The 26,756-nt window shown below is 36.3% G+C and overlaps 1 protein-coding gene across 2 annotated transcripts in view; it reads right to left on the bottom strand.

The window, feature by feature from the left end:
- Nucleotides 1–1,696: 1,696 nt before the first annotated feature.
- The window catches only part of LOC138715339 (cytochrome P450 4C1-like), an 80,101-nt gene continuing 55,041 nt past the window's right edge, over nt 1,697–26,756 (bottom strand). Inside the window, exons 9-10 of one of the 2 annotated variants that reach the window (XM_069848154.1) lie at nt 21,284–21,452; nt 1,697–4,835 (exon numbers count right to left, since the gene is read on the bottom strand). In XM_069848154.1, coding sequence (XP_069704255.1) covers nt 4,480–4,835; nt 21,284–21,452 — 525 coding nt within the window. In that variant the 3' untranslated portion in view covers nt 1,697–4,479. Of the gene's footprint in view, nt 4,836–21,228; nt 21,453–26,756 lie in introns of both variants that reach the window. The other variant, XM_069848155.1, reaches the window with a different exon arrangement.

Genomic DNA, 26,756 nt, shown 5'->3' with positions numbered 1-26,756 from the left:
CTTCAAATAGTCATAACAACATAAATAATTAATAATTGTGAAAATAAAACAATACGGGTCTCCTTATTTGATGTCTGGAATTCATTAAAAAAAATTCGACCATTTCCGAGAAGGTCGTGTTTTATTGCTGTGCGATTTGACGTGGAATGACTCATTAGGAACATTAAATCAAGATGTTTGAGATGGGAAAGGCATGTAGCACGTATGGTGAATCTAGAAATGCATATAGATTTTTGGTTGGAATACCTGACGTGAAATGATTATTGGGACATAGATGGGAGAATAATACTAAATTATATTTGGGAGAGGTGGGATATATTGGTAAGTACTGGATTAATCTTGCTCAGGGAAGGGCCAATGGCGGGCTTATGTGAGGACGACAATGACCCTCCGGGTTCCTTAAAAGTCGTAAGTAAGTAAGAAAGTAGGTAAGTAAGTCTAAGAAAGTAGGTAAGTACGTATAAGTAAGTGAGTGAAATTAAGTAAGTAAGAAAATAGGTAAGTAAGTAATTAATTAAGACAAGAAAAATAAATACATACTAAGAATGTAATTGGAATCATTGTTATGTTACGATGATATATGGACTTCAAATGACCAAGTTTGCATTTGAAGTTTAGTAATAATAACACCGGTAATAATAATAATAATAATAATAATAATAATAATAATAATAATAATAATAATAATAATAATAATAATAATGAAATATAAAATATTAAATTATGTATCATAACTATTTCTCACGCGTTTAAAAAATTGTTTAATGTACTGTAAGCTAATCACAGCACTTCTGTTTCTTCACAGTTTAATTTTGAAAAATTATTAATTAAAAACGAAAGTAATGGCTTTTACGGGAACAAGCCATATACGATGTAAAATAGCGACCAATAATAAATCGAAAATAGGTAATTAATTTCGATTACTTGGGATTCAATGTGTTAGAGGAACGAAATTAACAAGGAACTGAATACGTTATATGGAAAGTGTGGAAAATGAAAAGGACGATAAAAATTGTATTTTACAAACCGCACAATTAAAATTGCAGAAATCAAATTCCTGCGTTCACTGGAGGCTACATTTTACTGGACAAGAAATATAACCAGGGTACAAGAGATGAATTTGAAATATTTAACCTAAAGTATAAAATACATAATTTAAAACTAAACTTACTTGTATGCACATAGGCCTATACATTTGCATACACTTTAAAAATAATAATAATTCGTGGCGCTACAGTCCTTTAAGGGCCTAGACAGATCAGCCGGCTGCTGGCCTCACGTCCACATGCCGAAGCAGAGGTGGACATTCATGCAATCTGAATGGAAGTATCATATGGTTAACGTGAGGATCTCCTAGCTATTGTATGCCTAGTTGGTATCCGTAACCGGATTACTGTATCAATTATTGCTCCCGAAGTGCATCAAGATATTGGGTGGACACCGGTTCCATAAATTGACTAAAATTTCAAGAAGAAGATTTCTTTCCCCATGAGGACTCAAACTAGCGCGAGTTTCGTAACGCAAGTCCTAGGCAGGATGCCTTAGACCAGGACGCCACGAACTCTCCTCACACTTTACTGCACTGTAAATGTAAAACAGTGGTTCCCAAAGTGGAGGCCGCGACCCCTTGATGGGTCGTGTCAAGAGCTGAGGAGGGGGGGGGTCGCGAGATGATTTACAAAATGAAACAAAAATACCTTATTAACAAATGTTTATTTTGTATTTAGAAACATATAAACAGCATTTACATAAAAATAAACAAAATTGTTTCAGTAGTTATAAAGTAAAAAATAATATTAATGTGATAAATATGCTTTTAAAATCTGTACTAAGAAATCGATACACACATAGTGATATCATTTTCATTTCGCATTTGTTTTAATGGCAATCATATACGAGGACCTAATTTTGCATAAACACAAGATTGCAAATGTTATCAAAGATTTCTTTTCCAAGCTCGTGGTATTTATTTTTATACAACTCTGTATTATTCTCTGCGAAAAGGTCTAGTTTTAATATTCCGTCAATAGTTCTATATATTTCAATGAGTTTTTCCCTCATATATGTAATATATATCCACTGATGTAAAGAACTTCGGGTAATATCCAGTGGTTCTATGTAAAATTATAGTTGTTTGCAATTTTTTAAAATGGGGTTAAGAGCCTATGTATATGGTAGCAGGGAGTCGGAAATAGAAGTATCTACCAAAAGTGGATCGCGCCTTCAGGAAGTTGGGAATCACTGACCTAACGGAACAAGAAACCGTATTGGCCGTGCTTTAGTCAATTGGAAGACTTCGTCTCTTCAAGTGGAAACAAGTCTATGATAGAATTCCAGAAAGCAAAAGAAGAAGTGTAGGTTTTATCTTTCCTATTTCTTTTCAATTACATATTTCTTAATTATAACTTATTTACATACATATTCATAAACATTTGTATACTTTGTCAATCCTGCTAGCCTTCAAAGAAAGGAAGTTTTAATAACTAATTACATTGAGTCCATAGTTTATGATTGGTTAAATGTCTATTGATTGTATTGTTATTTTATTCTAATGCATTTTGTTTCTAGAAATAAAACTGATAAGGCAGTTCATGTAACGCAACAATGACATCATCTACTTGCAATGAACAAAATCTCAGCTGTACAACTGTATAGTTTATTTTATGTTTTATTATTTAATTTTGTGGTTTTATTAATTTTTGTTTAAATTTTCATTTATTGCAGTAGTTCTAATAAATACTCTGCGAGGTCTTGAGTTTCCATAAATACATTTAGGCCTACTCATAACCAACGTTCTGTTGGTAATTCTAAAGTCTCTTGTAGTGTTACACTGAATGTTTACAATGCACACCTTGTCCAGTACATACAAATCATTTATGTTAGTGTAGGCTATGCCAGTCTTCCGCTCATTTATTCCATTAAGTCGTTCTTAAATTCAGCAGTCATCGCGAACTCATCGCGTCATCGAACAATCTGTGACACCAAAAGCATTCTTAGTTGGTAATTTTTTATGAATTGGCATAGAATAAATAAAGGCCCATATTATAATCGTCTGTAATCACTCTAAAACAATAGACTATAGTCCCGTCACTCTTATTTCCGGCAGCCAATCACGTTGCAGGTCGGCTACATTTAAACGTGTGCGTCTTCTCATTCGCTGTTGATGACGTTATGCACTTGCTAAGGCTCGATAAATACTTAATACAATCGCCTGCCATTTTTCTTTCCTTGGCGTTCGCAGAAAGTACACGAGGACATTATTCGCCGCTCAATTATTTGCGCAATTACAGTGCGTTTGATTCATTATCATAGGAACTACGACATGATAATGTTTAACAGTGCGACAAATGGATTCCTCGTCTGGTAGATCGGCAACGAAGGAAAAAAATGGCGAACGATACTACCTATCTAGACTTTATAGAGCCTTCACTTCCTAAGGCGGAAGGAAAGAGGAGGAGTCACGTCGGAAATAACAGCGACACGACTATTGTCCATTGTGTTCATAAAGTAAAAACATCATTTAACAATGAGAAAAGTAATAGAAATACATCACAGAAACTGTAATATTAGCGAAGAGAGGATAAAATGTAACAGGGAGGTATGACGTAAGCTGCAATCACCTAGGCCTACGAAGCATACGAGTTACGTTGCATTACAAACCAAGAACACGGATTTAGTAATGATTAATTCTTCTAGTGTGTTATCTTCAAGTTTTGTTATCTTTCATCATCTTCTGCTTATGTCCTTTCATGACTATGATTTTTTCGTCTAGTCTTGTTCATTTAATACCTATTCTTCTTATTTTTATTATTTACTTCTCCCAAGATTTTATTCTGTTTCCAGAGATATTTATTTATTTCTTCAAGTGCAGAAGTTATTACCGAAATAAAATGTTACCTCGAGAAATCACTGTGCTAGAATTTGAAGAGAACCGAACGTGATCTCTCGGAGATTAATTAAAAATGAATTAAACCCACGGCGCAATAGCACATAAAGAGCTGTCTGCTGGCATCAGGTCCACATAGTGTAATAGAGGTGAACGATAGTCCAAACTAGTACGGGGTAACTCGTTATCAACACAATGGTCCCTTCTCCAACACTAGATTTCACTAAACTCATTGTAGCTCCCCAAATTCGTCACGATGCTAGGGGACGCTTGTTTTGAAGGATATGGGAAAAATGACAACAGAGGTCACTCAATTGTGTTTTCTTACGACCCCACTTTCATCGGTGTTTTATCATTTCTTCTAGCACAGACTTTATAAGGAGTATTGATTGAATTGCAGTGCTAATGTTCTTGTGTATCGATATATTCTTGCTAAAAATCGGTTAATGTCATTAAGAAATATTCATATTCACGTAAAAAATGGTCACGTTATGAAATTTATTTCCTTTCCTGAAAACAACGTCTTAATGACTTCGTACCGTTGAGTTACATTATCCAGATTGTTCTGAGACTGTGTATGTAATTATTATTTACTAAAATGGATGCAGACGTGAACGTAGTCGGAGCGTGAGGGGTTTGGTCGGCTTCAGCATGAAGTCCACTTTAAATTCCATTTTCTCTGTTGAAGAGCTGCCTTTTTCGAGCTGGAATCTTCTAAGGATTTTACTGAGTCCGGATTTCATCTCCAGCATGGCGAACTTCTGTCCTATGCAGTTCCGGGGTCCCGCAGCAAAAGGGATGTAACAATAAGGGTGCCGTCCCACGCAGTTCTCAGGTAGAAAGCGGTCTGGGTCGAAAGTTTCCGGGTCCGGAAAATGCGTGGGATCCCGATGCAGAAAGTAAGGAATGGTACCTATGTTGCAGCCGGCGGGCGCCACCAGTCCGTCACCTGTAAGCAAATAGACAGTATCCGCATGCGATTAGAACTAAACTCCTCCGGGTTACCTCCAGACTGAAGTTTCATGATGAACTACTTGTAAATTTACAGACAGTTGGAAAGTGCATCGCTCGATTATCTAGGACAGGCATGTTCAGCGAGGGCATTCATAGCGTTTAAACGAGGCGCAACAGTGACGTACAATCTCAGAATCGCATCCCTGGTCACATGTAACAAATTGGAAATCCTCATGTTAAAACGGTAACATGTAGAAGAGAACAATTACCAGGATCGCCACTGCCGATTATTAACGACCGCTAGATGGAACTACAGTTGCTGCATGCAATTCAAATGAGAGTTATAACTTGACTTCGTCTACTGTTACTATATGACAGCATAGAGAAAATAATAAACTTTGTTGCCTTCAAAACCCATAAGAATGATCAATCTGCTATATATGTGATCTGGGACCGCATTCAGGCACACACTTCGTCCTGTTGCACCTCGTTTAAAGAGGTCTATGATGTTTTACGTAAAACTCTCTGCTAAACTTGAACTTCACAACAAACACAAGAGGAGTGGCGTTTGCCGATGACTTGGTGATGAAAGGTAAGTTTCCGACAGAAGTTGAAAATTTCATGAACACGGAAATGTACAAAATTGCAACATGGGCGGAGAACAAATTCAGGTTGAACGATAAAATCCAAAGTCATACTTATATCAAGTCATAAAAGGAAAGAATCATAAGAAATTAAAATTTATTTGAATAATAAACTACTAGAACAAGTAAACAGGATCAAATATTTAGGGATAATAATGGGCAAAAAGTTATAGGTCCCGCAACACATAAGCAGAGAAATATACTTACCTTATTCACTACTTATCCAAATGTGCGAAAATAAGCTGGGGGTTCACACATGAAGCACTCAAGACTATATAGATCCTATAGAGTGATTATAAAGTTCCTATCCATTTTTGTAAATTCGCAAATATATCTCGTTATTGTTTTAGATCCGTATTGACAATGTTCACTACTGGCAATGTGTCTGAGAGGACTGACATACGATACAGTGAGAGTTGATTTCACACGAAGCTTTAGGAAACTTGGCTCTACAAATGTGACCATTCGCCAGCTTGTCAACAAATTCAATCGCACAGGGAATGTTAAGGACGAAGAGCGTTCAGGCACGCCATCTGTGCCTGAAGACACCGTGCAACGATTCAGGAAGCCATTGAACGAAGTTCTCGTGCATCGACTCGGTGCCTCAGTCGTGAGCTTGATGTTACACAATCCACTGTGTGGAAGATGTTACACTTTTCGTTGCACAAACGTGTATAAAGTGTTCAAGTTCTGCATAAACTTGAGGCTGAAGATTATGCTGAACGTCAAGTAATGAGCTATGATCTTGTTCAGGCTGCAGAAAATCACAATTTAATGGAAAGAATCTTATTCAGACATTCCAGGCTTGTGGCTTTGTCAACAAACACAATTTTGCAGAATATGGACAGACGAGCAGCCAGATGGAACCTTTGAATGGTCAAGAAAAACGCCAAAAGTGAATGTGTGGTTAGGCATGACACAGACGATAATCTATGTTTAAGGAAGCAACAATTACAGGCAACTGTATCTGGACTGTTACAACTGCTTTTGGTGCCTCAATTACAGCAAGATGGTGTTATTGAAACTGGTGTGTTTCAATCAGGTGGGGCACCACCACATTTTGCGATCATTCTTCATGATTTCTGGAACGAAATCTTTCGAGGAAGATGGATAGGCAGACGATCACAACACATGTGGGCACCGCGTTCTTCAGGCTTACACCGCTCGATTTCTTTACGTGGGACTACATCAAATTGCTGGTGTATCGAACTAGGTTCGAGATTTTGCAGATTTGAAAAATCGAATTAGAAGAGCGATTGATACCATTACAAAGCATATGTTGGCGGACGTTTTTCGATCTACCACACAACGATGGCAGTTCTGCTTTGAAATGAAAGGTGATGATATTGAAATGAGGTAATGTGCTGTGTAGCAGTGTGTGTGGGTTTATTGCCTCCATCAAACCTTTTGTCTTTTGCGGCCGTTTTTACTCAACTGGATAGGAACTTTATAATGAGCATGTATAAAGGAGCTATTCCACCCCTCACGCTATGGAGCACTTGTTTGGATCGACACTGAAGAAACAACACAATAAGATAAACAAAAAGTATCCAATATTTTAGGAGGTGATAGTATGCATCAAAACAAGAAAAAAATGTCTAATAAACATGGGTCCTACAACACATACCTTCTGAGATTGGATATTGGACACTTTTTTAACACCCTGTGTTCAAGAGTGAAGAGACCCATTAATATATAAATAGAAAAAGCGTACCGCACCACATTTAGTGAAGCTCTTTGCAATATTACAGCCTGTAGCCATAAATGTAAAAGAAACAGCTCAACTGTATATGAAAGGAAGAGGAGACTTGAAATACAATTCTAGACCTGGAAGGAGAACCAAATAACTGGCCCCACCCTGCAGACACATTAAAGATCAGTAATGAAACAGATGATGAAGATATCACAGGTGGCAGCAAAAACGAGGATGGAGTCCGATCATTGGAAACAACTTGACACATCAGTATCAATGTACATTTAAATTAGACAACAAGTGCTCGATAAACAGGCAGAGCAACTTGATATAATCAAAGCCCTAGAAAAGATAGAAGAAATAAGAGATATAGAAAGGGGAAAACGTACCGTAATCTTATACATAGATAGTCGAATATCTTGGGGTGACATTTGAAAACAAGTGAGGATAGAACACGACAACTGGATAATTCGCTTAGATAGATCACTATGGCAACGAGGTAGCTGACCAACTGGCTAAGGATGCTGCGAGTGGCAAAAACCTTGAAGTGTGCTTTTACAATAAAATGCCTAAAAGCGAAATATCCAGTCAACTTGGAAATTCAAGCTACGATAAATGAGAAACAGAATGGCAAGCGACATCAAATGGCAAAATAACAAGATAATTTTTTCCTTCCCTATGCAACAGATTGCGAGCAAAGATCAAATTAACACCGAACCTAACAACAGTACTAACAGGTCATGGAAGAACAAGATCGTATTACTACAGATTCAAAATAAATGGCGATCACTGGTGTGTGCAACCAAAATGAACAAACTGATCACCACTCTTACTACTTTAATGTATACTCTGTTAGACAAAGAAAGACATAAGTAAAAAATTTACAGCAGGCGAAAAGTGGCCACCACCTAAAGAAGACTTGTTGAAGAAACACAAGTAGGAGTTTATTTATTCGTTACTAGGATAAATTTTGGTAATCCATAAGGCATAATGTTTTTGACAGAGTAAAATTAATTCATTCATCTGTCATCATATTTAAAAACTGTATTACGTAACACAATTAATTTTTAATTGTTTGTTTGTTTGTTAAATTAGGCTATGTTAAATTTCTGTAATCTGTAAGGAATAATGCTATAGATACAGTATAATTAATGAACTTAACTGTAATTATAATTAAAAATTGTATTATATAATACATTGCATTAATTGTAAATAATATTATATTCTGCAGACCTCTGCAAAAAACTAAGGAAGAGACTAATGAAGTGCTTTGTATGAAGTGTGGCATTGTATGGAGCAAAAACATGAACCTACGACGAAGTGAAGAGAAGCGAATAGAAGCATTTGAAATGTGGATATGGAGAAGAATGAAGCGTGTGAAATTGACAGACAGAATAAGAAATGAAGCTGTATTTAAAAGAGTGGGTGAAGAAAGAATGATGCTGAAAGTGATCAGGAAGCGGAAAAGAATTTGGTTGGGTCACTGACTGAGAAGGAACTGTCTATTGAAGGATGCACTGGAAGAAATGGTGAACGGGAGAAGTGTTCGGGTTAGAAGAAGATATCAGATGATAGACGACATTAAGATATATGGATCATATGAGGTAACAAAGAGGAAGGCAGAAAATAGGAAAGATTGGAGAAAGCTGGGTTTGCAGTGAAAGACCTGCCCTTGCGCAGAACACCAAATGAATGGATGGATGAATGAATGAATAGGATAAATGTCGTTAATCTATAAGGAATAATGTTTCAAACTTAGTATAATTAATGCATACCTGTCTTCGTATTTAAAAATTGTAATTATATAACACATTATATGTTTATTGTAAATAATATTGTATTAATAATATAATAAATGTTGATAATCTATCAAGAATAATGTTTTAAATTTAGTATTGTTAATGCATAATCTGTCATCATATTTATAATTTGTTTTATATAACACATTATATTTATTGCTAAAATATTTGTTGATAACAGGATAATCTATAAGTAATAATGTTTTAATCTTAGTATAATTAATGCATATACCTGTCATCGTGTTAAAAAATTGTATTATATAAAGCATTGCATTTATTGTAATTAATATTCTTTAGATAATAAGATAAATGACGATAAACTATAGGGAATAATGTTTTAAACAGTATAATTCTCTCTTTCGCATCTTGAAAGTTCCCAGGGGGCCCCAGCGTGGAGGTAAGGAGAGTGAATTTGACTAAGTCCTCCGGACTTCACCAAAATTCACTGCAAGCGTTAAATATCAGTTCTACCAGGGTTTTTGACCATTATCGGTTGTTGAATAACCCTGTTGATTTATTATATAGTGATAAGAGAGTGTTTTTAAATTTGTCTTACAAAATTAATAGTGATCAATAAGAATATATAGTGCGTATGTTTCTAAGTATCTTAAAAATGTTTTAAATTAAAACCTATGTAAATTGTCGTAATAAAGGGCATGACTATGTCGAAGAATAAATTCGTCCCAGGTTTTGAATGACACACACACACATACGCACGCACTCACGCACGCACGCACACACACACACACACCAATCAATATACTCATAGAACAAACAGTACACACCTACATTGCAACGAAAGTTCACAATGGAAAATACGATGCACCCCTGGAATTAACATTTTGGCGACATCCTTCAGAAATTCCTGAAATTCGTGAAGTGGAAAATGGTATTAAGTGTACAATTGAGGCTTACACAGACGGCAGTAAATCCGGAGACAACGTCGGTGCAGCAGGAATTATATACGAAAATGGCACTCTAACAAGCGAACTAAAATTCAAACTCAATAGCCAGTGTTCCAACAATCAAGCGGAACAAATCGCAATATTAAAAATACTGGAAAAAATAGAAGAAATTCAGAACGAAGACAACGACAAATCTGTTGCATTATATAGGGCCTACGGATAGTAAAATCTCTTTAGATTTATTGAAAAACAACTACAAAAGAAATCGATTAATAGAACTTATTAAAACAAAAATAATTAATTTGGCACGTTCGAATTGGAAATTACATTTCGGCTGGATTAAAGGACATTCAGGAACAGAGGGGAATGAAATAGCAGATATACTTGCAAAGCAAGCAGCAGCAGAAGACCGGGAAATCGTTTACGACAGAGTACCGAAAGAGGTTATTATAACACAGGAAAAAGAAAATGGAATCGAAATGTGGCAGCAACAATGGACAGACTCAAGGAATGGAGCAATAAGTAAGGCTTACTTCCCATCAGTGAAGAATAGACTACGACAGAAAATTCCCTTCTTCCCAGAATTCACAGCAATAGTAACTGGCTATGGAAAGCAGAGGGCATACCTTCACAGATTTAGACTTTCAGACAACCCGATATGTTCATGTGGAGAAGAAGAACAAACTGCAGATCACGACGTATTCCAAAAAAATTATATAAAGAAAGAAAGGAAATGAGTAAAAGAATAAGAAACATTGGCGGAGATTGGCCTACGACTCATGACAAGCTAGTTAGCAAATATTTGCAAATATTCGTCCGTTTCATCAGCTCGATAAACTTCAATGATCTACAATAATATGCCAATTAATCATGACAGATTGCAATTAAAATATTATATTATACGATATCATAGTATGTATGAAGATTATAGCTAAATACGTGTATATTATAATACGTTAGATACTGTAAACTGATGAATTGAAATTAAAAAGCATGTAGTCTTACTATGTAATGGGGCATGCAGTTAATAAAAAAAACACACACAATGAGCGTGGAAGGCTTTTTGAAGAATTCCTTACCGTTAACACCTTGCACATACTGAACGAAAATACGGAAATATCATCATATGAGACGGCAAGAGGCAGAAGTTGGATTGATTTAACAATCACAAATAACATACTTCTAGGGCACATAACGGATTGGAAAATAGCGGAGGAAGAGGGCTGTTCCGACCACAGGATAATATCTTTCAAGATAGGCGAAGTGAACAGAGGCAAGACAAGCATCTACCACAGAGCAAGATATATCGTTAAAGAAGAAAATTACGAAAAATTTGATCGCCTACTAGCAACACAGCTTAGCACAACATTCGGGTGTGAAATTAACGCTAAACAGTTAGACGAAGAACTAGCCAACAAGATGAAATCTTATGAAGATACGGAACTACTAGTTAACAAATTACAAAATTGCATAAGTGAATCATATAAAGGATCTTTTAGAATAAGTATGGGAAAAGCAGTGAAGCATAGCGGCAAATCTGTTCCGTGGTGGACACCGGAATTAACTGTGCTTCGAAAGAAGGTGAACGCACTTAGGAGGCGATATCAAAGGACACAAAACAACGAGCAACTGCGACAGGACAGAAAAATTAAGTACCTAGAAGGTAGTCGGCAATACCAGTCGAAAATAAATATGGAGAAAATCAAATCATGGAAACAATTCTGTACCAATACGAAAGGATCCAATCCATGGAATATCGTGTATAAATTAGCAGCTAATAAATTAAGAGGACAAAGTTCACTTACTACACTCCGAAAGAACGATGGAACTTACACTACCGACACAGCAAGCACAATAGAATATATGATGGCTCACTTTGTCCCGGATGACAGCGAACATGACGACAGTGAAAAGCACAAACAATTAAGGAAACAAACTACGGAACCCATCGAAACACCAAAATGACGTAGACTTTACGCAGGCAGAGATTCTGGCAGTGATAAGGTTTTAATCCTAACAAATCTCCAGGAGAAGATAAAGTAACAAGTGATATTCTCCTAAGGGCATTCCGGCTCTTCCCTCTCTTCTTTACCGCAGTCTACAACGTGTGTCTTCAGAAAGGCATCTTCCCAAAGCAATGGAAGCGCTCAGTAATAATTCCAATTATCAATTGATTGTGTATCAAAATATAGGCCTATTAGTCTACTAAATGTCAGTGGAAAAGTTTTGGAAAAATTGATGATAGAAAGAATCCTCCATCACATACAATCAAGAAACTTATTCAACAAGCGACAGTATGGATTCATGCCTCAGAAGAGTACGATAGATGCAGCAATAGCAATGAAACAGTTTGTGCAAGAAAATCTACGCTTATATGGCTATATTATCTTAATAAGCCTCGATGTCCAAGGAGCATTTGACGCCGCGTGGTGGCCTAGTATCCTGGACAAACTTAGACAATTAAAATGCCCCAAGAATTTATACAGCTTGTCACAGGATTACTTCCAGAACAGAACAGCAAGCCTATGTACTAATCAATACAGATCAGAAAAATAATTCAAGAAGGGTTGCCCCCAAGGTTCTTGCTGCGGACCAGGCTTCTGGAATGTCTTATACAACTCTTTGCTTAATATGAACTTCACCCACAGGACAGAAGTTATTGCTTTCGCAGACGACTTGTTAATCATGACAAAGGGGAAGAATTCACTGGATGCTGAAAATTTTGCAAATCAAGATATTTAAAAAATTTAAGACTGGGCTAAGGAATCCAAAATTAAGTTTAATGACTCAAAATCAAAACTATTATTAATAAGAAGAAAGAAGAATATAAGGAATGAGATGGTCAACATCTACCTCAATAACAACCTTTAGAACAAGTTGATGAACTCAAATATTTTGACATTTGGATTGACAAAAATTTCAGATTCGACAATCATATTGACCAAATACATAACAGAGCCATAAACCTAATATATGCCTTATCTAAAGCAGCTAAACTCACATGGGGACTGGGGAATAAAGCGCTGAATACGATATACAGAGGTGCAATAGAACCTATTTTGACATACGGAGCGCCTGTGTGGGGGGGAAGCCTTACAAAACCAGAAAAACTTGAGGAAAATTCAGAGAATTCAGAGATTGTTCAATATAAAAATCACAAAGGCATATAGGACAATCTCATACGATGCTTCCTGTGTTATAGCTGGCATTCAACCCATCGACATAGCAATTCACGGACAAATTCAACTTTACAAATATACATATGGACAAAGGGAATACGACGCACCTTTGAAACCTGGAAACTGGAAGCATCCGGCAGAAACTCTATAAATCAAAGAAACTGAGGCTGAAGCGGATTATACTTTTCAAATATACACAGACGGCAGCAAAACAGGAGAGAAGGTGGGAGCAGCAGCAGTGATATTTCATCATGACACATTCATTCGACAGCTAAAATATAGGCTAGATGGCAAGTGTTCCAAAAACAAGGCGGAACAGATAGCTATACTGAAAGCTCTTGAGGAACTTCGATCCATCACTGACTTGCCAAAGAAAGGAAAGACTGCAGCCATATATTCAGATAGTAATGTAACCCTAGCCATATCGAAAAACAACAAGAAACAGAACACAATAGTAGAGGACATCTTGACCGCAATCAGATCTTTGGAAAAAAATCAATGAAAAATTCACTTCACATGGGTGATAGCCAATGTAGGCATTATGGATAACTAGTTGGCGGACAAATTGGGAAAAGCAGCTGCTGAAGATGAAGAACTACAGAGCATTTATAATAAAATTCCAAAATCAACAATTAAAACTAAGATACAAGAAACAGGATATCATCAATGGCAGAACAGATGGAGCAGTACAAACAAAGGGGCTCTTTCGAAATCCTTCTTCCCTTCCATCAAAGAAAGACTTAAGATAAAACTACCCCTTACACCGGACTTCACAGCAATCATCTCGGGCCATGGAAAAACGAAAGCATACCTACATAGATTTCACATCATAGAGGATCCAAGATGTACATGTAATAACACCCGGCAAACTGTAAATCATCTAATCTATGAATGTCCGGACACACGACAACAGAGATCAGTTTTAATATCGGAGATACAAAAAAAATGGAGGAACTTGGCCAATTATCAACCGACAGCTCATAACTTTTCATTTGAGGCCATTTTGTAAATATCTATACTCAATTAACCTGTAGATACACAATAATGGAATAAATTATGAAATAATATGATAAACCTGTAAATATAGAATATAAGAAAAGGGATGGTTAAGTAGATATAAAATTCATATATAATTCAACTCTCATATTATGAAAAAGCAAATTGTAGCATAATATTGTAATTACACATGTAAATTATTTAGTATAATGCATGTAATATTACTATGTAATGGGGCATGCAGTTGATGTACTCAATAAAAAAATACACACACACAAATACATTAAAAAAAACAGCAAACAAACACGAAGAGAGAATAAAGTTTTTTTTTACAAGTGATACACATTTGTAAAAACTTTATTCTCTCTTCGTGTTTGTTTGTTGTTTTTTAATGCATTTTTTTCCTCCTCATGTAACACTTATGTATATGTGTGAGTGTGTATGTATGTATGTACCTACCAATGTGGTTTGGGTATAGAGGGTTGTCATTCTTTGAACAAATGAGGTTTTGATACTGAGGTGAACACATAAGTTAAATTCTACAACTGTGTGTGTGTGTGTGCGGAAAACAAAATAATACCAGTATTTGATATGTTCTGATTGTGAAGAAAATAATTTGCAATAAGGGACCGAAGTTTAATCTTATCTATCTCAAAACTCATTTTATGACTTGTCTCCCTTTAACTGAACACCATCAATTTGTGTGCTTAAGTATATAAATGATAGATGTATATACGTGTATGTAGTATGTATTATATACATAGTGGGTGTGTATGTTTGTTTGTTGCTTGTTCTTAATTATCAGCTTTTGTTACATTATATGTCTAATAAGAGCCATATCTATTTTAATAGGGAATGTAGGCCTATATTATTCATGTAGTGATGGAGTATTTTCTATCTAATTGAATTAGGCCTACATTACCATATTATAAGATCGGTTTTAGAATGTAATCGACATATTATGTGTATCAATTTGTAATTTTGTCTCATATTTATTTTCTTCATTATTTAACATTATGTGTGCACACGATCTTAGTTGGAATAATTCTGCTTATAGCTATAGTGAAGATTGGTGATCTTTAGTCATCCAGTTTGGATATAGCATTCGCTGAAAAGTAAAAAGTAAAAGTAAATTCATGATGCTACAGCATATGAAGGGCCAATCGCGATTGTAGGGGAAATAGATTTGTTCAGTGACTGCTCCTATAATATCTGCTATTTCCTTATAAGTAGCCAGCTTGTATATATGCTGGTACTATTTATAAATGGCTTTTTGTAATGTAATTTAAAAGTAAGGTATAAGTGGAGCTGTCAAATGATAAGATAACGGATGTGTTTATATATATATATATATATATATATATATATATATATTTTGACTACAACAATAAGTTATTATTTATGAATATGAACTATAAAACTGGCCAAATTTTCCGAACATTAACCATTATTACTGCATAGTATATAAATAAGAAAAATATTTATAAAATCCTAATAAGAAAACCAAGGCATGTAGTATTACGCTGTGTAATGGGACATGTTGTATGATGAAATAAAAAAAAAAAACAAAAAAAAACACGCACGCACGCACACATCCTTCAACAAGATGCCGAAGACCGGAGTACTGAAGACACTACGAGAAGAGAGCATGAGGAGTTGGGAACGAGTATGGCGAGCTACAAACAACGGAGCAGTAACAAAGGAGTATTTTCCAAGCATCGCAGAGAGACTAGTTATGAAAATTCCAATTACATCGGGACTCACAACCATGCTCACAGGACACGGAAGAATAAGGGCCTACTTCTATAGATTCCATATAACGCCAGATGCAACTTGCCCCTGTGAAGGAGGAGATCAAACCGTCGACCATCTTCTGCTCGAATGCTCCAAATACAATATGGAAAGGCAAACACTGCGGAGAAACATAATAACCAAGGGAGGAATTTGGCCACCAGTTAAAAGAGATCTAACAAAAAAATTCATAAAAGACTTTTGCAAATTTGTGAATTCAATTCACTTTAATTCAACTGACATCACAAACAATTAAAGTAGCATAGAACACAGAGTAGTAATATGCACATATCTGTACATAGTGTAAATACATAAACTTAGATTAGGTAAGACAGAATAGGATTTATTAAGAAGAAAAGGCCAAATTGTACAAAGTACAACATTACTTAACTCAGGCATTCCATACAAATAGCGGCATAATACATATTGTAATTAGTAAACAATCAGGTATATGGTAGCTTATCAATCATCAACTTAACACAACTGGAATTCAACCAGGGGCGTATTTTGCGGACTACCGGGGCTACCGGCGGTAGCCCAAGGAAATTACAAAAGAAAAAGTTTATAATATAACATAATGTATTAATTTTGTATTATCAGTTTTACCATAGTAATTAAAATTAAAGTAATTGTTAGATTTATATGCGCTCTCTGCTCTCGAAAAGAAACAAGTTGTCAAGGCGGCATCGCTGGAGAAACCGCTTGCTACGTGAGGTAGCCTGTGACCGTTTCGCTCACGCTGTCCTTCGCACAACTGCCCGTCCCCCCCGCTCCCTCATGTTTCCATCATGCACTGTAGGCGGGCAAGTTACTGCTCTCATTGATCGGTTTCTTCGCAGGCGCGAAGCAGCAATACGCTTAGTACGCTAGCAATTGAATGTGATTGTGTTCTTGCAGTGCATTATTTTAAATCTGTGATTTGTTCGAGTGTCTAAGAGTTATATTAACTGTGAATTATTAAGTTTTTAATTTCCCAATTAAGTGATATTGTGAAAAATATGGCAGAACAAGTTTCTGGAGAGGTTTGTGTTGAAAATGACTGTGTAATAGAAGGTTTATTAAGAGTGCCTTTTAACCGTCGTACATAACAACGAGAAAGTTGAAATTGTGAAAATGGAAAGACCAACTCCTGAGTTAAATTTGTCCATGGACGTAAAAGAAAAACAGCGAGAATACACATGCCATTTCACTTCAACATCATATGGTAAGTGGAATTGGTTGTGTGGTACTTCTAAACTGTCTAAACTATTTTGCAGGCCATGTTTGTTATTTAGCCGTGAAACTAATGTGTGGTCAAAAGAGGGGTTTTCTAATATGAACTCCGTTCGAACGGCAGTCCTAGAATACGACAAATCAAAAGCTCATATTTGTAGTAGCATGAACTTTGCAAATTTTGGGAAGACAAGAATTGATTTACAGCTAGATAAGCGAAAAGCTCTACACATCAACCAACACAATGCTCTTGAGAAAAAAAAAATCGGGAGATTTTGCTGCATCTTATTAACGCAGTCTGCTTTCTAGGAAAACAAGAATTGGCTTTTCGGGGTCATAACGAGAGTGTGGAATCAGACAATATAGGAAATTATATTGAATATTTAAGTTCCTTAAGTGAATTTGACCATTTACTGGCCAATCATCTTGAGAGTTCAACAGTATTTCGTGGTACTTCTCTCGCAATTCAGAATGACTTAATATTTGCTATAAGTGGGGCTATGATAAAGAACATAAAAACTTTTGTGGCCATTGTTATTGATGAAACAAGTGACTGCTCTAATCAGAGTCAATTGTCCACTGTTTTAAGATACGTCGACAGTACTGCCAATGTTCAAGAACGGTTTATAGGATTCACAAATGTCAGTTCGGACAAAACTGCTGCTGCTTTGTTTCAGCATGTGGAAGGTGTTATAGCAGAATACAATGTCGGCAATAAGTTAATTGCATAGACATACGATGGTGCTTCAGTTATGGCGGGAAATATTAATGGCTTAAAAACAAAAGTTCAAGAAAAGTATCCTCAAGCACTATTTGTCCATTGTTACAGCCATGTTCCCAATTTAGTTTTGCAACAAACTACTTCATCCATTCCAGAATGCCGCATTTTTTTTTTCAAAACACTGCCGGGTTTAGCTGCATTTTTCTCATCATCTCCTAAAAGATCAGAAAACTCAAGGAATTTATGAGCAAGAAACTCCCAAAAGTAGCACCAACTAGATTGAATTTTACATCTCGGCTTGTAAATACAGTAAAGGAATACAGAGAAAAATGGACTGCTTTCTTTAAAAATATCATTTGTAATGACTCTGAAGAAAACTGGGATGATGCTGTAAATGTGCAGGCTGAAGGATATTTGAATTTTTTTCATACAGTTTCAGAATATATTTCTTCTTGAAGTCTATGCTAGAGTGTTCGCACATACAGATGTGCTCTACAATATTTTTCAGACAAAAAGTCTAGACATAGCATACTATTTGCAAGAGGTATCAAAGTTAAAAAAAAAAAAATACTATATCCGAGTTCAGACGTAGTGGGTTTCCGTCCATATGGAGTAATATGGAAAATGAAAATTCTTCAGCCAATACAATGGAACCACCATTAAAGCGAAGAAAAGGAGATGATGAATTGAAATACAGGCAGCTGTACTACAGCATACTAGATCGTATGCACATGGAAATTACTGACAGATTTTCTGATTATGGAAAGCTTCTGTTCACACATCTTCTAGAATCTCAAAAAGTTTCTGCTTATAGAGAAAACTTCCCGAATGAGGCACTAAACAAATTATTTCAGTCCTATAACAGTCACTTTGATCAAGTACGTTTGAAAAATGAATTAAGTGTAATATATTCAGCAGGAGTCTTTGATTTTTCGAACAAACCTATCCATGAAATATTATCTGCCATATATGAAAACCAGCTGAACCAAGTTATTCCTGAAGTCCTTAAATTGGCAACATTAATTGTGACAATACCAGCTACGTCAGCATCGGTAGAAAGAACATTTTCTGCGTTGAAGAGAATAAAATCCTACTGTAGATCAACTCATACACAAGAACGTTTATCCGGCTTGGCACTAATATCCATTGAAAAGTCATTTCTACAGAAACTTTGCAAGTGGCCCAACTGTAATTTCAATGACGAAGTCATCAACGTATTTTCGTCCCAATCAAGACGTCTGGAATCCACATAAATATGTAAGGAATTTTATTATAGGGACTTTAAAATATATTTTGTGTAATAATAGGGTCAGTGGTAGCCCAAACCCTTTAACCAGTATACGCCACTGGATTCAACTTAATATGTATCCCAGGCAAAATAGATGAAACCAGAACATGTAGTATTACAAACTGTAATGGAACATGTTGTTTAATTACGGTTCTAAAAAAAAACACACACACACACGCACGCACACACACAACACACACACACAACATTAATGAACTAAGGCATTCCATACAAATAGCGGCATAATAAGCTTATATTGTAATTAGTCAACAATCAGGTATATGGTAGCTTATCAATCATCAACTTAACTATAATTCAACTTAATATGTATCCCAGGCAATATAGATGTAAACCAGAACATGTAGTATTACAAACTGTAATGGAACATGTTGTTTAATTATGGTTCTAAAAAAAAAAAGAAAAAAAAACACACACGCACACAACTACGCAAATCAAGATGTAATGAAAATCGAACGGTGGGCTCGAGATAATAAAATCAAATTCAATGCAATAAAGTCTAAAGTGCTAGTTATTACCAGGAAGAAAAGACATAACGAGGTCATAAATATCTACATTAACAACAAACCAATAGACCAAGTTAATGAATTAAAGTATCTTGGAGTGTATTTAGACAGATTGTTCAAATTCAACAAGCACATAGATTATATACACGACAAAGCAATCGCATTAATACATATGCTCTCAAAATCGGCAAAGCTTAGCTGGGGCCTAGGACATAAAGCTCTATATACAATATACAAAGGAGCAATAGAACCAATCCTGACGTATGGAGCACCGGTGTGGGAGGAAGCCCTACGACAGTCCAGAAACGTTAGCAAACTCCAACGCGTCCAAAGGTTATGTAATATTAAAATCATCAAATCATATAGAACCATTTCATTTGATGTGTCCTGCATTATAGCCGGCATCCAACCCATCAACATCACAAGAGATGGTAATATTCAACTATATAAAGCAACGCACGGAGCGAAAGATTATGACACACCCCTAGAACCAGTAAATTGGAACCATCCTCACAAGATAAGTCTATCATAGGAACTCAGGACAACACAACCTACGCAATAGAAATCTACACAGATGGGATCAAGACAGAAGACAAAGTAGGAGCAGCTGCAGCAATATTCCAAAAAGAGGAACTCATCTGCCAGTTGAAGTACAGATTACATGCAAGATGCTCTAACAATCAGGCCGAGCAAGTTGCGATCTGGAAAGCACTACAGGAACTACAGAGAATGGAGAAGATACCGGATGAAGAGCGAGTGGCAGCTGTGTATACTGACAGCAACATCACAATATCCTTGCTGAAGAGAAACACAAAGCACCACACACTAATAGCTCACATTCACAATACTCTTTCTGCACTACAACAGAGAAACTGGACAATCCATTTTGGCTGGGTTAAGGCCCATGCTGGCTTTTATGGAAACGTACTCGCTGACAGACTGGCAAAAGCAGCATCCACGGGAGGCGAATTAATATATAAGAAAATCCCAAAATCGACAATCAAATCAGAAATATCACGATTAGGCAAGAATGTTGGAATAATACCACAAAAGGAGCGCTGAGCAAAGCATTTTTCCCTTCCGTAATGGACAGATTAAAAACAAAACTCCCGGTAACGCCGGAATTCACTGCCATTGTGACAGGTCACGGGAAAACCAATTCATATTTACACCGCTTCCATCTCAAAGATGATCCAGCCTGCACATGCCACAGAGGACAACAAACGGTGAACCACCTAATCTACGAATGTCCCAATATGACAAATCAAAGAACCATCCTCATAAAAGAGATATCACAAAATGGAAGAACCTGGCCAGTCACTAATCAGCAATTAACATCCATTGCACCTACGAGCATTTCGGAAATATATTCAATCCATGAACATCTAGAACAAACCATCACACCATCACTAAATAACTCAGCACATAATAACTCTTCAAAAAACAGAACAATAAAATAATAAGTATTCCAAAAACAATTGTATTCTATAAATAGCGTCACAAACGTATGTATTTATTATATGACTCCAATTGTAAATATCAAATTGTACATTTTGTAATGTTTGCATGTAATGTTACTACTGTAACGGGGCATGCAGATGTATTCTCAATAAAAAAAAAACACACACACACACACCGCATGTATCGAGGATGCAATTATTTGTTTTGCTGTGGTCCTGTTAGGTACTGACCCAAGGGCAGATCCTGCACCAGTTTGCGTCCGAACACTAGCACGCTCGGGTACAATCGTAGAGTCTCTTTGATGACCATCTCCAAGTACCGCATATTCTGAAGATCGTAGTACGTGGCATCTCTCCCCGAGTCTCCAAAAATATCTCTCAGCTCTTCCACAGCTTTCTCCTGCGAACATAAATAATTGCGTCATTTTATTCCAATAAACTACTGACATCAACTTCAAAACTTCCCAGACTCAGCCGCATGTCAGTGGATTGACAGATTCGTACCAGTTATTTCTGAGTACTTTAGTTTCCTGTCTATTGGCTGCCCTGTCTCGTCATTCTGTACGCCAGCCACGATATCTCCTTTGTGATGTCTCTTATCTGTAGCACAGTGCGAAGGGTCATTCCGCTAACCTTCATTCCCTAGAGGAAGACTCCGCATATAAAGAAACATGACGCAAAATCCTTCCGCGCCCCAACCGCTGATTGGTCCTATGTTCGCGCCGCAAAGTGAGGCATGCATCGACACGTGGAGCAATGACAGATGATATTACATAGGGCCTAACAGATAATAATTATTTTAAACTAACAACATAACACAAAACATGGAACATATGTGGGACTTTTATAAGACTGTGCTTAGGTACCTCATCAGACCACCGGCATATTGAGTATTCCTCATCATACTACTTCACGATACTCTTCATCATTCACCGTTTCAATTTCTCGTCATTGGAACTCCCTACCTCATACCTTAAGGGGCTATCAGACATTGACTACTAGAAAAAGCCGATTGTGAAATCGACTGCTTAGACAGTGATCTTCAATTAAATGCAGTTTTCTAATATATGATTTGTATTTTTAATATATAAATTTTATCTATTATTTTAATAATTATTTCGATTCACATTGTTGCAATATTGTTTGACACTTAGAATTACATGTAACTAAACTTTTCTTAATTTTGCTATAACTATATTATTATTATTATTATTATTATTATTATTATTATTATTATTATTATTATTATTAATTTATATTGCTCCTGTATTGCTGTCATTTTTATATTTGCTATTGTTCTTATACTGGTTGAGTGGTAGAGAAGGCCTTATGGCCTTAACTCTGCCAGTAGAAATAAATAAATAAATAGATAAATAAATAAATAAATAAATAAATAAATGAATAAATAAATAAATAAATAAATAAATAAATAAATAAATAAATAAATAAATAAATAAATAAATACATTTCGAAGCGTCCACGTCAGGTAACGGAATATTTTCTCTTATGACGCTTTTAAGTCTTGAATTACCGAAAATGGCTCAACATTTATAGTATACACTATTGCTATACATGTCGCAGGATGTTAACAATACACAATTTAACACAGCACAGTACCGAAACCGTATTGTAACTCAATACAAGGGGCAAAGAGTAATAGAAACTATTTGAATGGTGATGCCGCCATAGACGTGAGTATGTATTGCGTAATATTCTATAAAATGCGTCCTCCAAAGAGGTGTATAACGAGCGAAAACAATTGACAAAACATATGAAGAGTTTGTACAATTGAAACGTAAATTTGCAATTATTATGATTGTAATTAATGTTTTTACAATGATTACTACAAAATAATATTACGGTTCCTATTACTATCAATTATATTATGACTATTACACTTTTACTACGTCACACTACTTTTGGCCAATAAAACGGTACGAAAGGGCGTCTTTCAACCAATCATGGCTGCTTATCGCACAATTTTATCGCGTCCCTAGCATTTGATTAATTTTATCGCGTCCCTAGCATTTGTTTATTTTTGTCACTACCCTAGCATTTGTTTCTTTGTTTGCCAACATTTCAAACTGCACTGGTCTGGACGTCAAAAAAAAAAAAAAAAAAAAAAAAACAGAAAATTACAAACCACTCCAGGCGATGCACAGCACTTTCAAATATGACCCACATTGGCATTCAAGAACAAGAATTAATAAAGATCACTGGCCATAGCTATGCATCTTCCCTGAAACACTATTTAAAAATAAATGAAGAGCACCACTCGGAAGTCCTGAATAAGTTGAGGGATACACCATGTACATCACCGAGTTCACTTCTTTTACGCACACGTCCAATATAACATCAACTGAACCACCAACCACTAAAACATTCAAATTTGAAAATTGTACCTACTTTCCTTTCAAAATTATTCATGTTTATTTTTTATTTCATCGTCGTTAATTAAAATGTTTCTTGTTTATTTCATCATCCCTAATTAAAACTTTTCTAACACTCGTTTATATTATTTAGGTTATGTTATAGCTTCTGCTATATGAGATTATGAATAGTCACGTATCAGAGATTGTTTAATACTAAGATTTATTGAAAATCATCTGTCAAGTGACGTTGATTACTGGGATCGGGATAATTGAAGTGGAATGCAACTGTTTTAATAAAAATGAAACTGAATCAACAAAGCCCTCTTGACCAGTAACCGTCCACAGAGTTCAATGAAGATTCCATAGTTGGCAAAACTGATAAGAAAACAGCTATTCATAACACACTACTGCCATCTACTAGCGTAATATTTATAATGTTGAGATGGCACAAATTTGAAGACAGTTGTATTTTCGTAAGTCAGTTAATATTTTATTGTATTGGAGTACTTCGTTACTTCTAATCTTTATATACTTTCTTCTAATCGTGTAATAGTCAATTAAATCCCACTCTAGTTTTAATTTTCTCTAGATAAATCAAATCCTCTAGTGAGATTACTGTTGACAAACTACAAAGTTTTATTTTTAAAAAGTTATTATACCTACTGCAATTAAGACGCTACTTCCTTTCATTTCAGTTAGTTTTCTATGTTTTATTGTGCCTGTTTATTACATTTTTATTGATGCAGGGTAATTAAAATTAAAGATATGATATCAGATTTTAATGAATCCATTACATTTATTAAATATCTCGTTCCTTAAACATTATCCTTAAGAGCTTTCCATTTTGAAAAATAATATGTAACGAAAGACTCTATTTAACGGAACAGAAAAGACAAACACGGTGAAAGGTTCTAATTTGCACTCCGCCACTTGCTGATATTTAGGGCCGTGACATCGGTATATTTGTATTAGTTTACGGTGAACATAAGACGCCGGTCAGAATACAGTTGACGTTTCAAGTACAGGCAGCGGAAGCGAATTTGACACACGCCTAAGCAAGCACGTTCCGTGTTTTGTATACGATTATTGCGTATTATAAAATCAAGACAATACAATCATTGTATATAAGGGTTAATATCGGAAAGGTCTAAAATGCTGGTCAGGTTGAGAAATCATACTTAAATTGTCACGAATATGGTAAAACATAAGTCTGAAAAGATGTTTCTTTTTTAATATTTAGAGTTTTGCAGTACAGTTTTAGAATGTCGAAAAGGTATATGGCGTACAACTTTGCTTTCCCTATATTTAACTGTTATATTAACTTATTTATCACATCTATTCCGACCTTACTTTTCTTGCATGTTGTTCGCCTGGTTTCAGTCCCTGCTGCAGTGAACAACAACATTCATTTTCAAAGTTCCAAATGAAAATGACCGCCGAGTGTCGGAGAGTATAACCTTGTGTGAGGAAAAACTGCGTTCTACATCGCCTGAAACCAAGGGCGAATACGTAAAATATTTCATGTCATCCATTTCTACATCAATTTTATAACAATCGCACTTGTCATCTGTCAAAACTCTTGCAATTTTGCATAATGTATTCAAACCACAGTTTTTTTTGTATTAGGCCTACTGTGTTCATTTTTGCACACACTTTTTTGCTTATATCATTATACGTCATATACATTTTCGGCATTCCAAAACTGTAAAGCAAAACTCTACTCATAAAAAAAACATCTTTTCAGACTCACGTTTTTTTAACATTTGTGACAATTTAAGTATGATCTCCAACATTATTCTCCACCTCAACAGCAATTTAGATCTTTCCGATAATAACCCTTATATACGAGGCGCATCCAGAAAGTAAGTTTCCCGATTTTTTCCCCTTGAAAGTAAACGTAATTAGCCGTGTCAATTGGCATGCGTAACAGATCTGTGACGTATCAATCACATGCCAGCCGGACAGGTCCCGCCTGATGCCAGTAGCGTGGCAGCAGTGGTCCGAAATGGAAGCTCTTATTCCTTCTCCCGCCGCCTGCGAGGTTCGGTCGGTGATAAAGTTCTTTAATGCACAAAGCATTGCGCCAATTGAAATTCATCGGCAGCTCTGTCAGGCCTATGGGCCAAACATCTCTCTCTCTATCTCTCCCCCCCTCTCCCCCCACCCTCTCTCTCTCTCCTCAAGAAATTCCTGTCCTCCGGTGAGCGTTTTGGCAACGGCGAAGAGCTGAAGACGTCTGTCACATGCTGGTTCCATTCACAGGCGGCAGAGTTCTACGACAGAGGGATACAAAAGTTGATCCCACGATACGACAAGTGTCTCAATTCTGATGGTGGCTATGTTGAAAAATAGCTGAAACATTGCTGTACCTGTTGCGAATAAATTTTTTCCTGAAAGTGTGTGTTCTTTTTTTTTAATAGGGAAACTTACTTTCTGGATGCGCCTCGTACGATGATTGTAGCCTATTGTCTTGATTTTATAATATGCAATAATCGTATTACAAAACACGAAACGTGCTTGCTTAGGCGTGTGTCAAATTCGTTTCCGTTGCCTGTACTTGAAACACGTAGATTACATTCCGTCCGGCGTCGTATGTTCACCTTCAAACTAATACAAATATACCGATGTCACGGTCCTGCTGATATTATAACTTGCATGTCGAGTCGATTTCTATTTCTAACCACTTTTCGTCATTTACCTCCCCTGATACTTACCCCTGCGGTGACTGAGTGGTCAGACCTCCGGCCTGTCACGTAGGCGGCACGGGTTCTAATTCCGGTCAGTTTTGGGATTTTTCAGGTCGCATTTGGGGTTTTTCTCGGGGTTCTCCCGTTTTTCACCATCTTAGACATCTACATCATTCTGTCACCATTTCTCCATTTCGTCATCATTCCATAGCATTCCCCGATCGCCGGCTGGCGACGCACGGAGGGGGCTGGTCTAGGAACGAGGGGGGTTGCCTGCTTGAAACCTGGATACGCAGTCGGTGTGGGTTTGAGAATGCGCGTAGCTTGAGGGTTAGCGCAATAGATCGTAACAGGTCGCAGTGTTGGACTATTCCATTCCCCTAATACTCCTAACGCGCCGACTCTGGTTTAGGAAAAATCACTAACTACAGGCGGACGAATATAACATATGGCATAGGCCTATCCAAAACTATTTTTTCATTATCAGGGATGCTGAAAAGTGTGTATTTTCGTGATAATCCTAAATCGTCTTTTTTGCATCACACTTCGTATAACGTAGGGATTAATTTAAAAGAACGTAGCATTTGAAGGTGCTCCCAGCGAATGGGAAGTAATGAAAGTGGACACTGAGCGAAATTCCCGGCT

Source organism: Periplaneta americana, chromosome 15, assembly GCF_040183065.1.
Source record: "Periplaneta americana isolate PAMFEO1 chromosome 15, P.americana_PAMFEO1_priV1, whole genome shotgun sequence".
Lineage (NCBI taxonomy): Eukaryota > Metazoa > Arthropoda > Insecta > Blattodea > Blattidae > Periplaneta > Periplaneta americana.
This window is presented reverse-complemented; position numbering and strand designations above follow the sequence as displayed.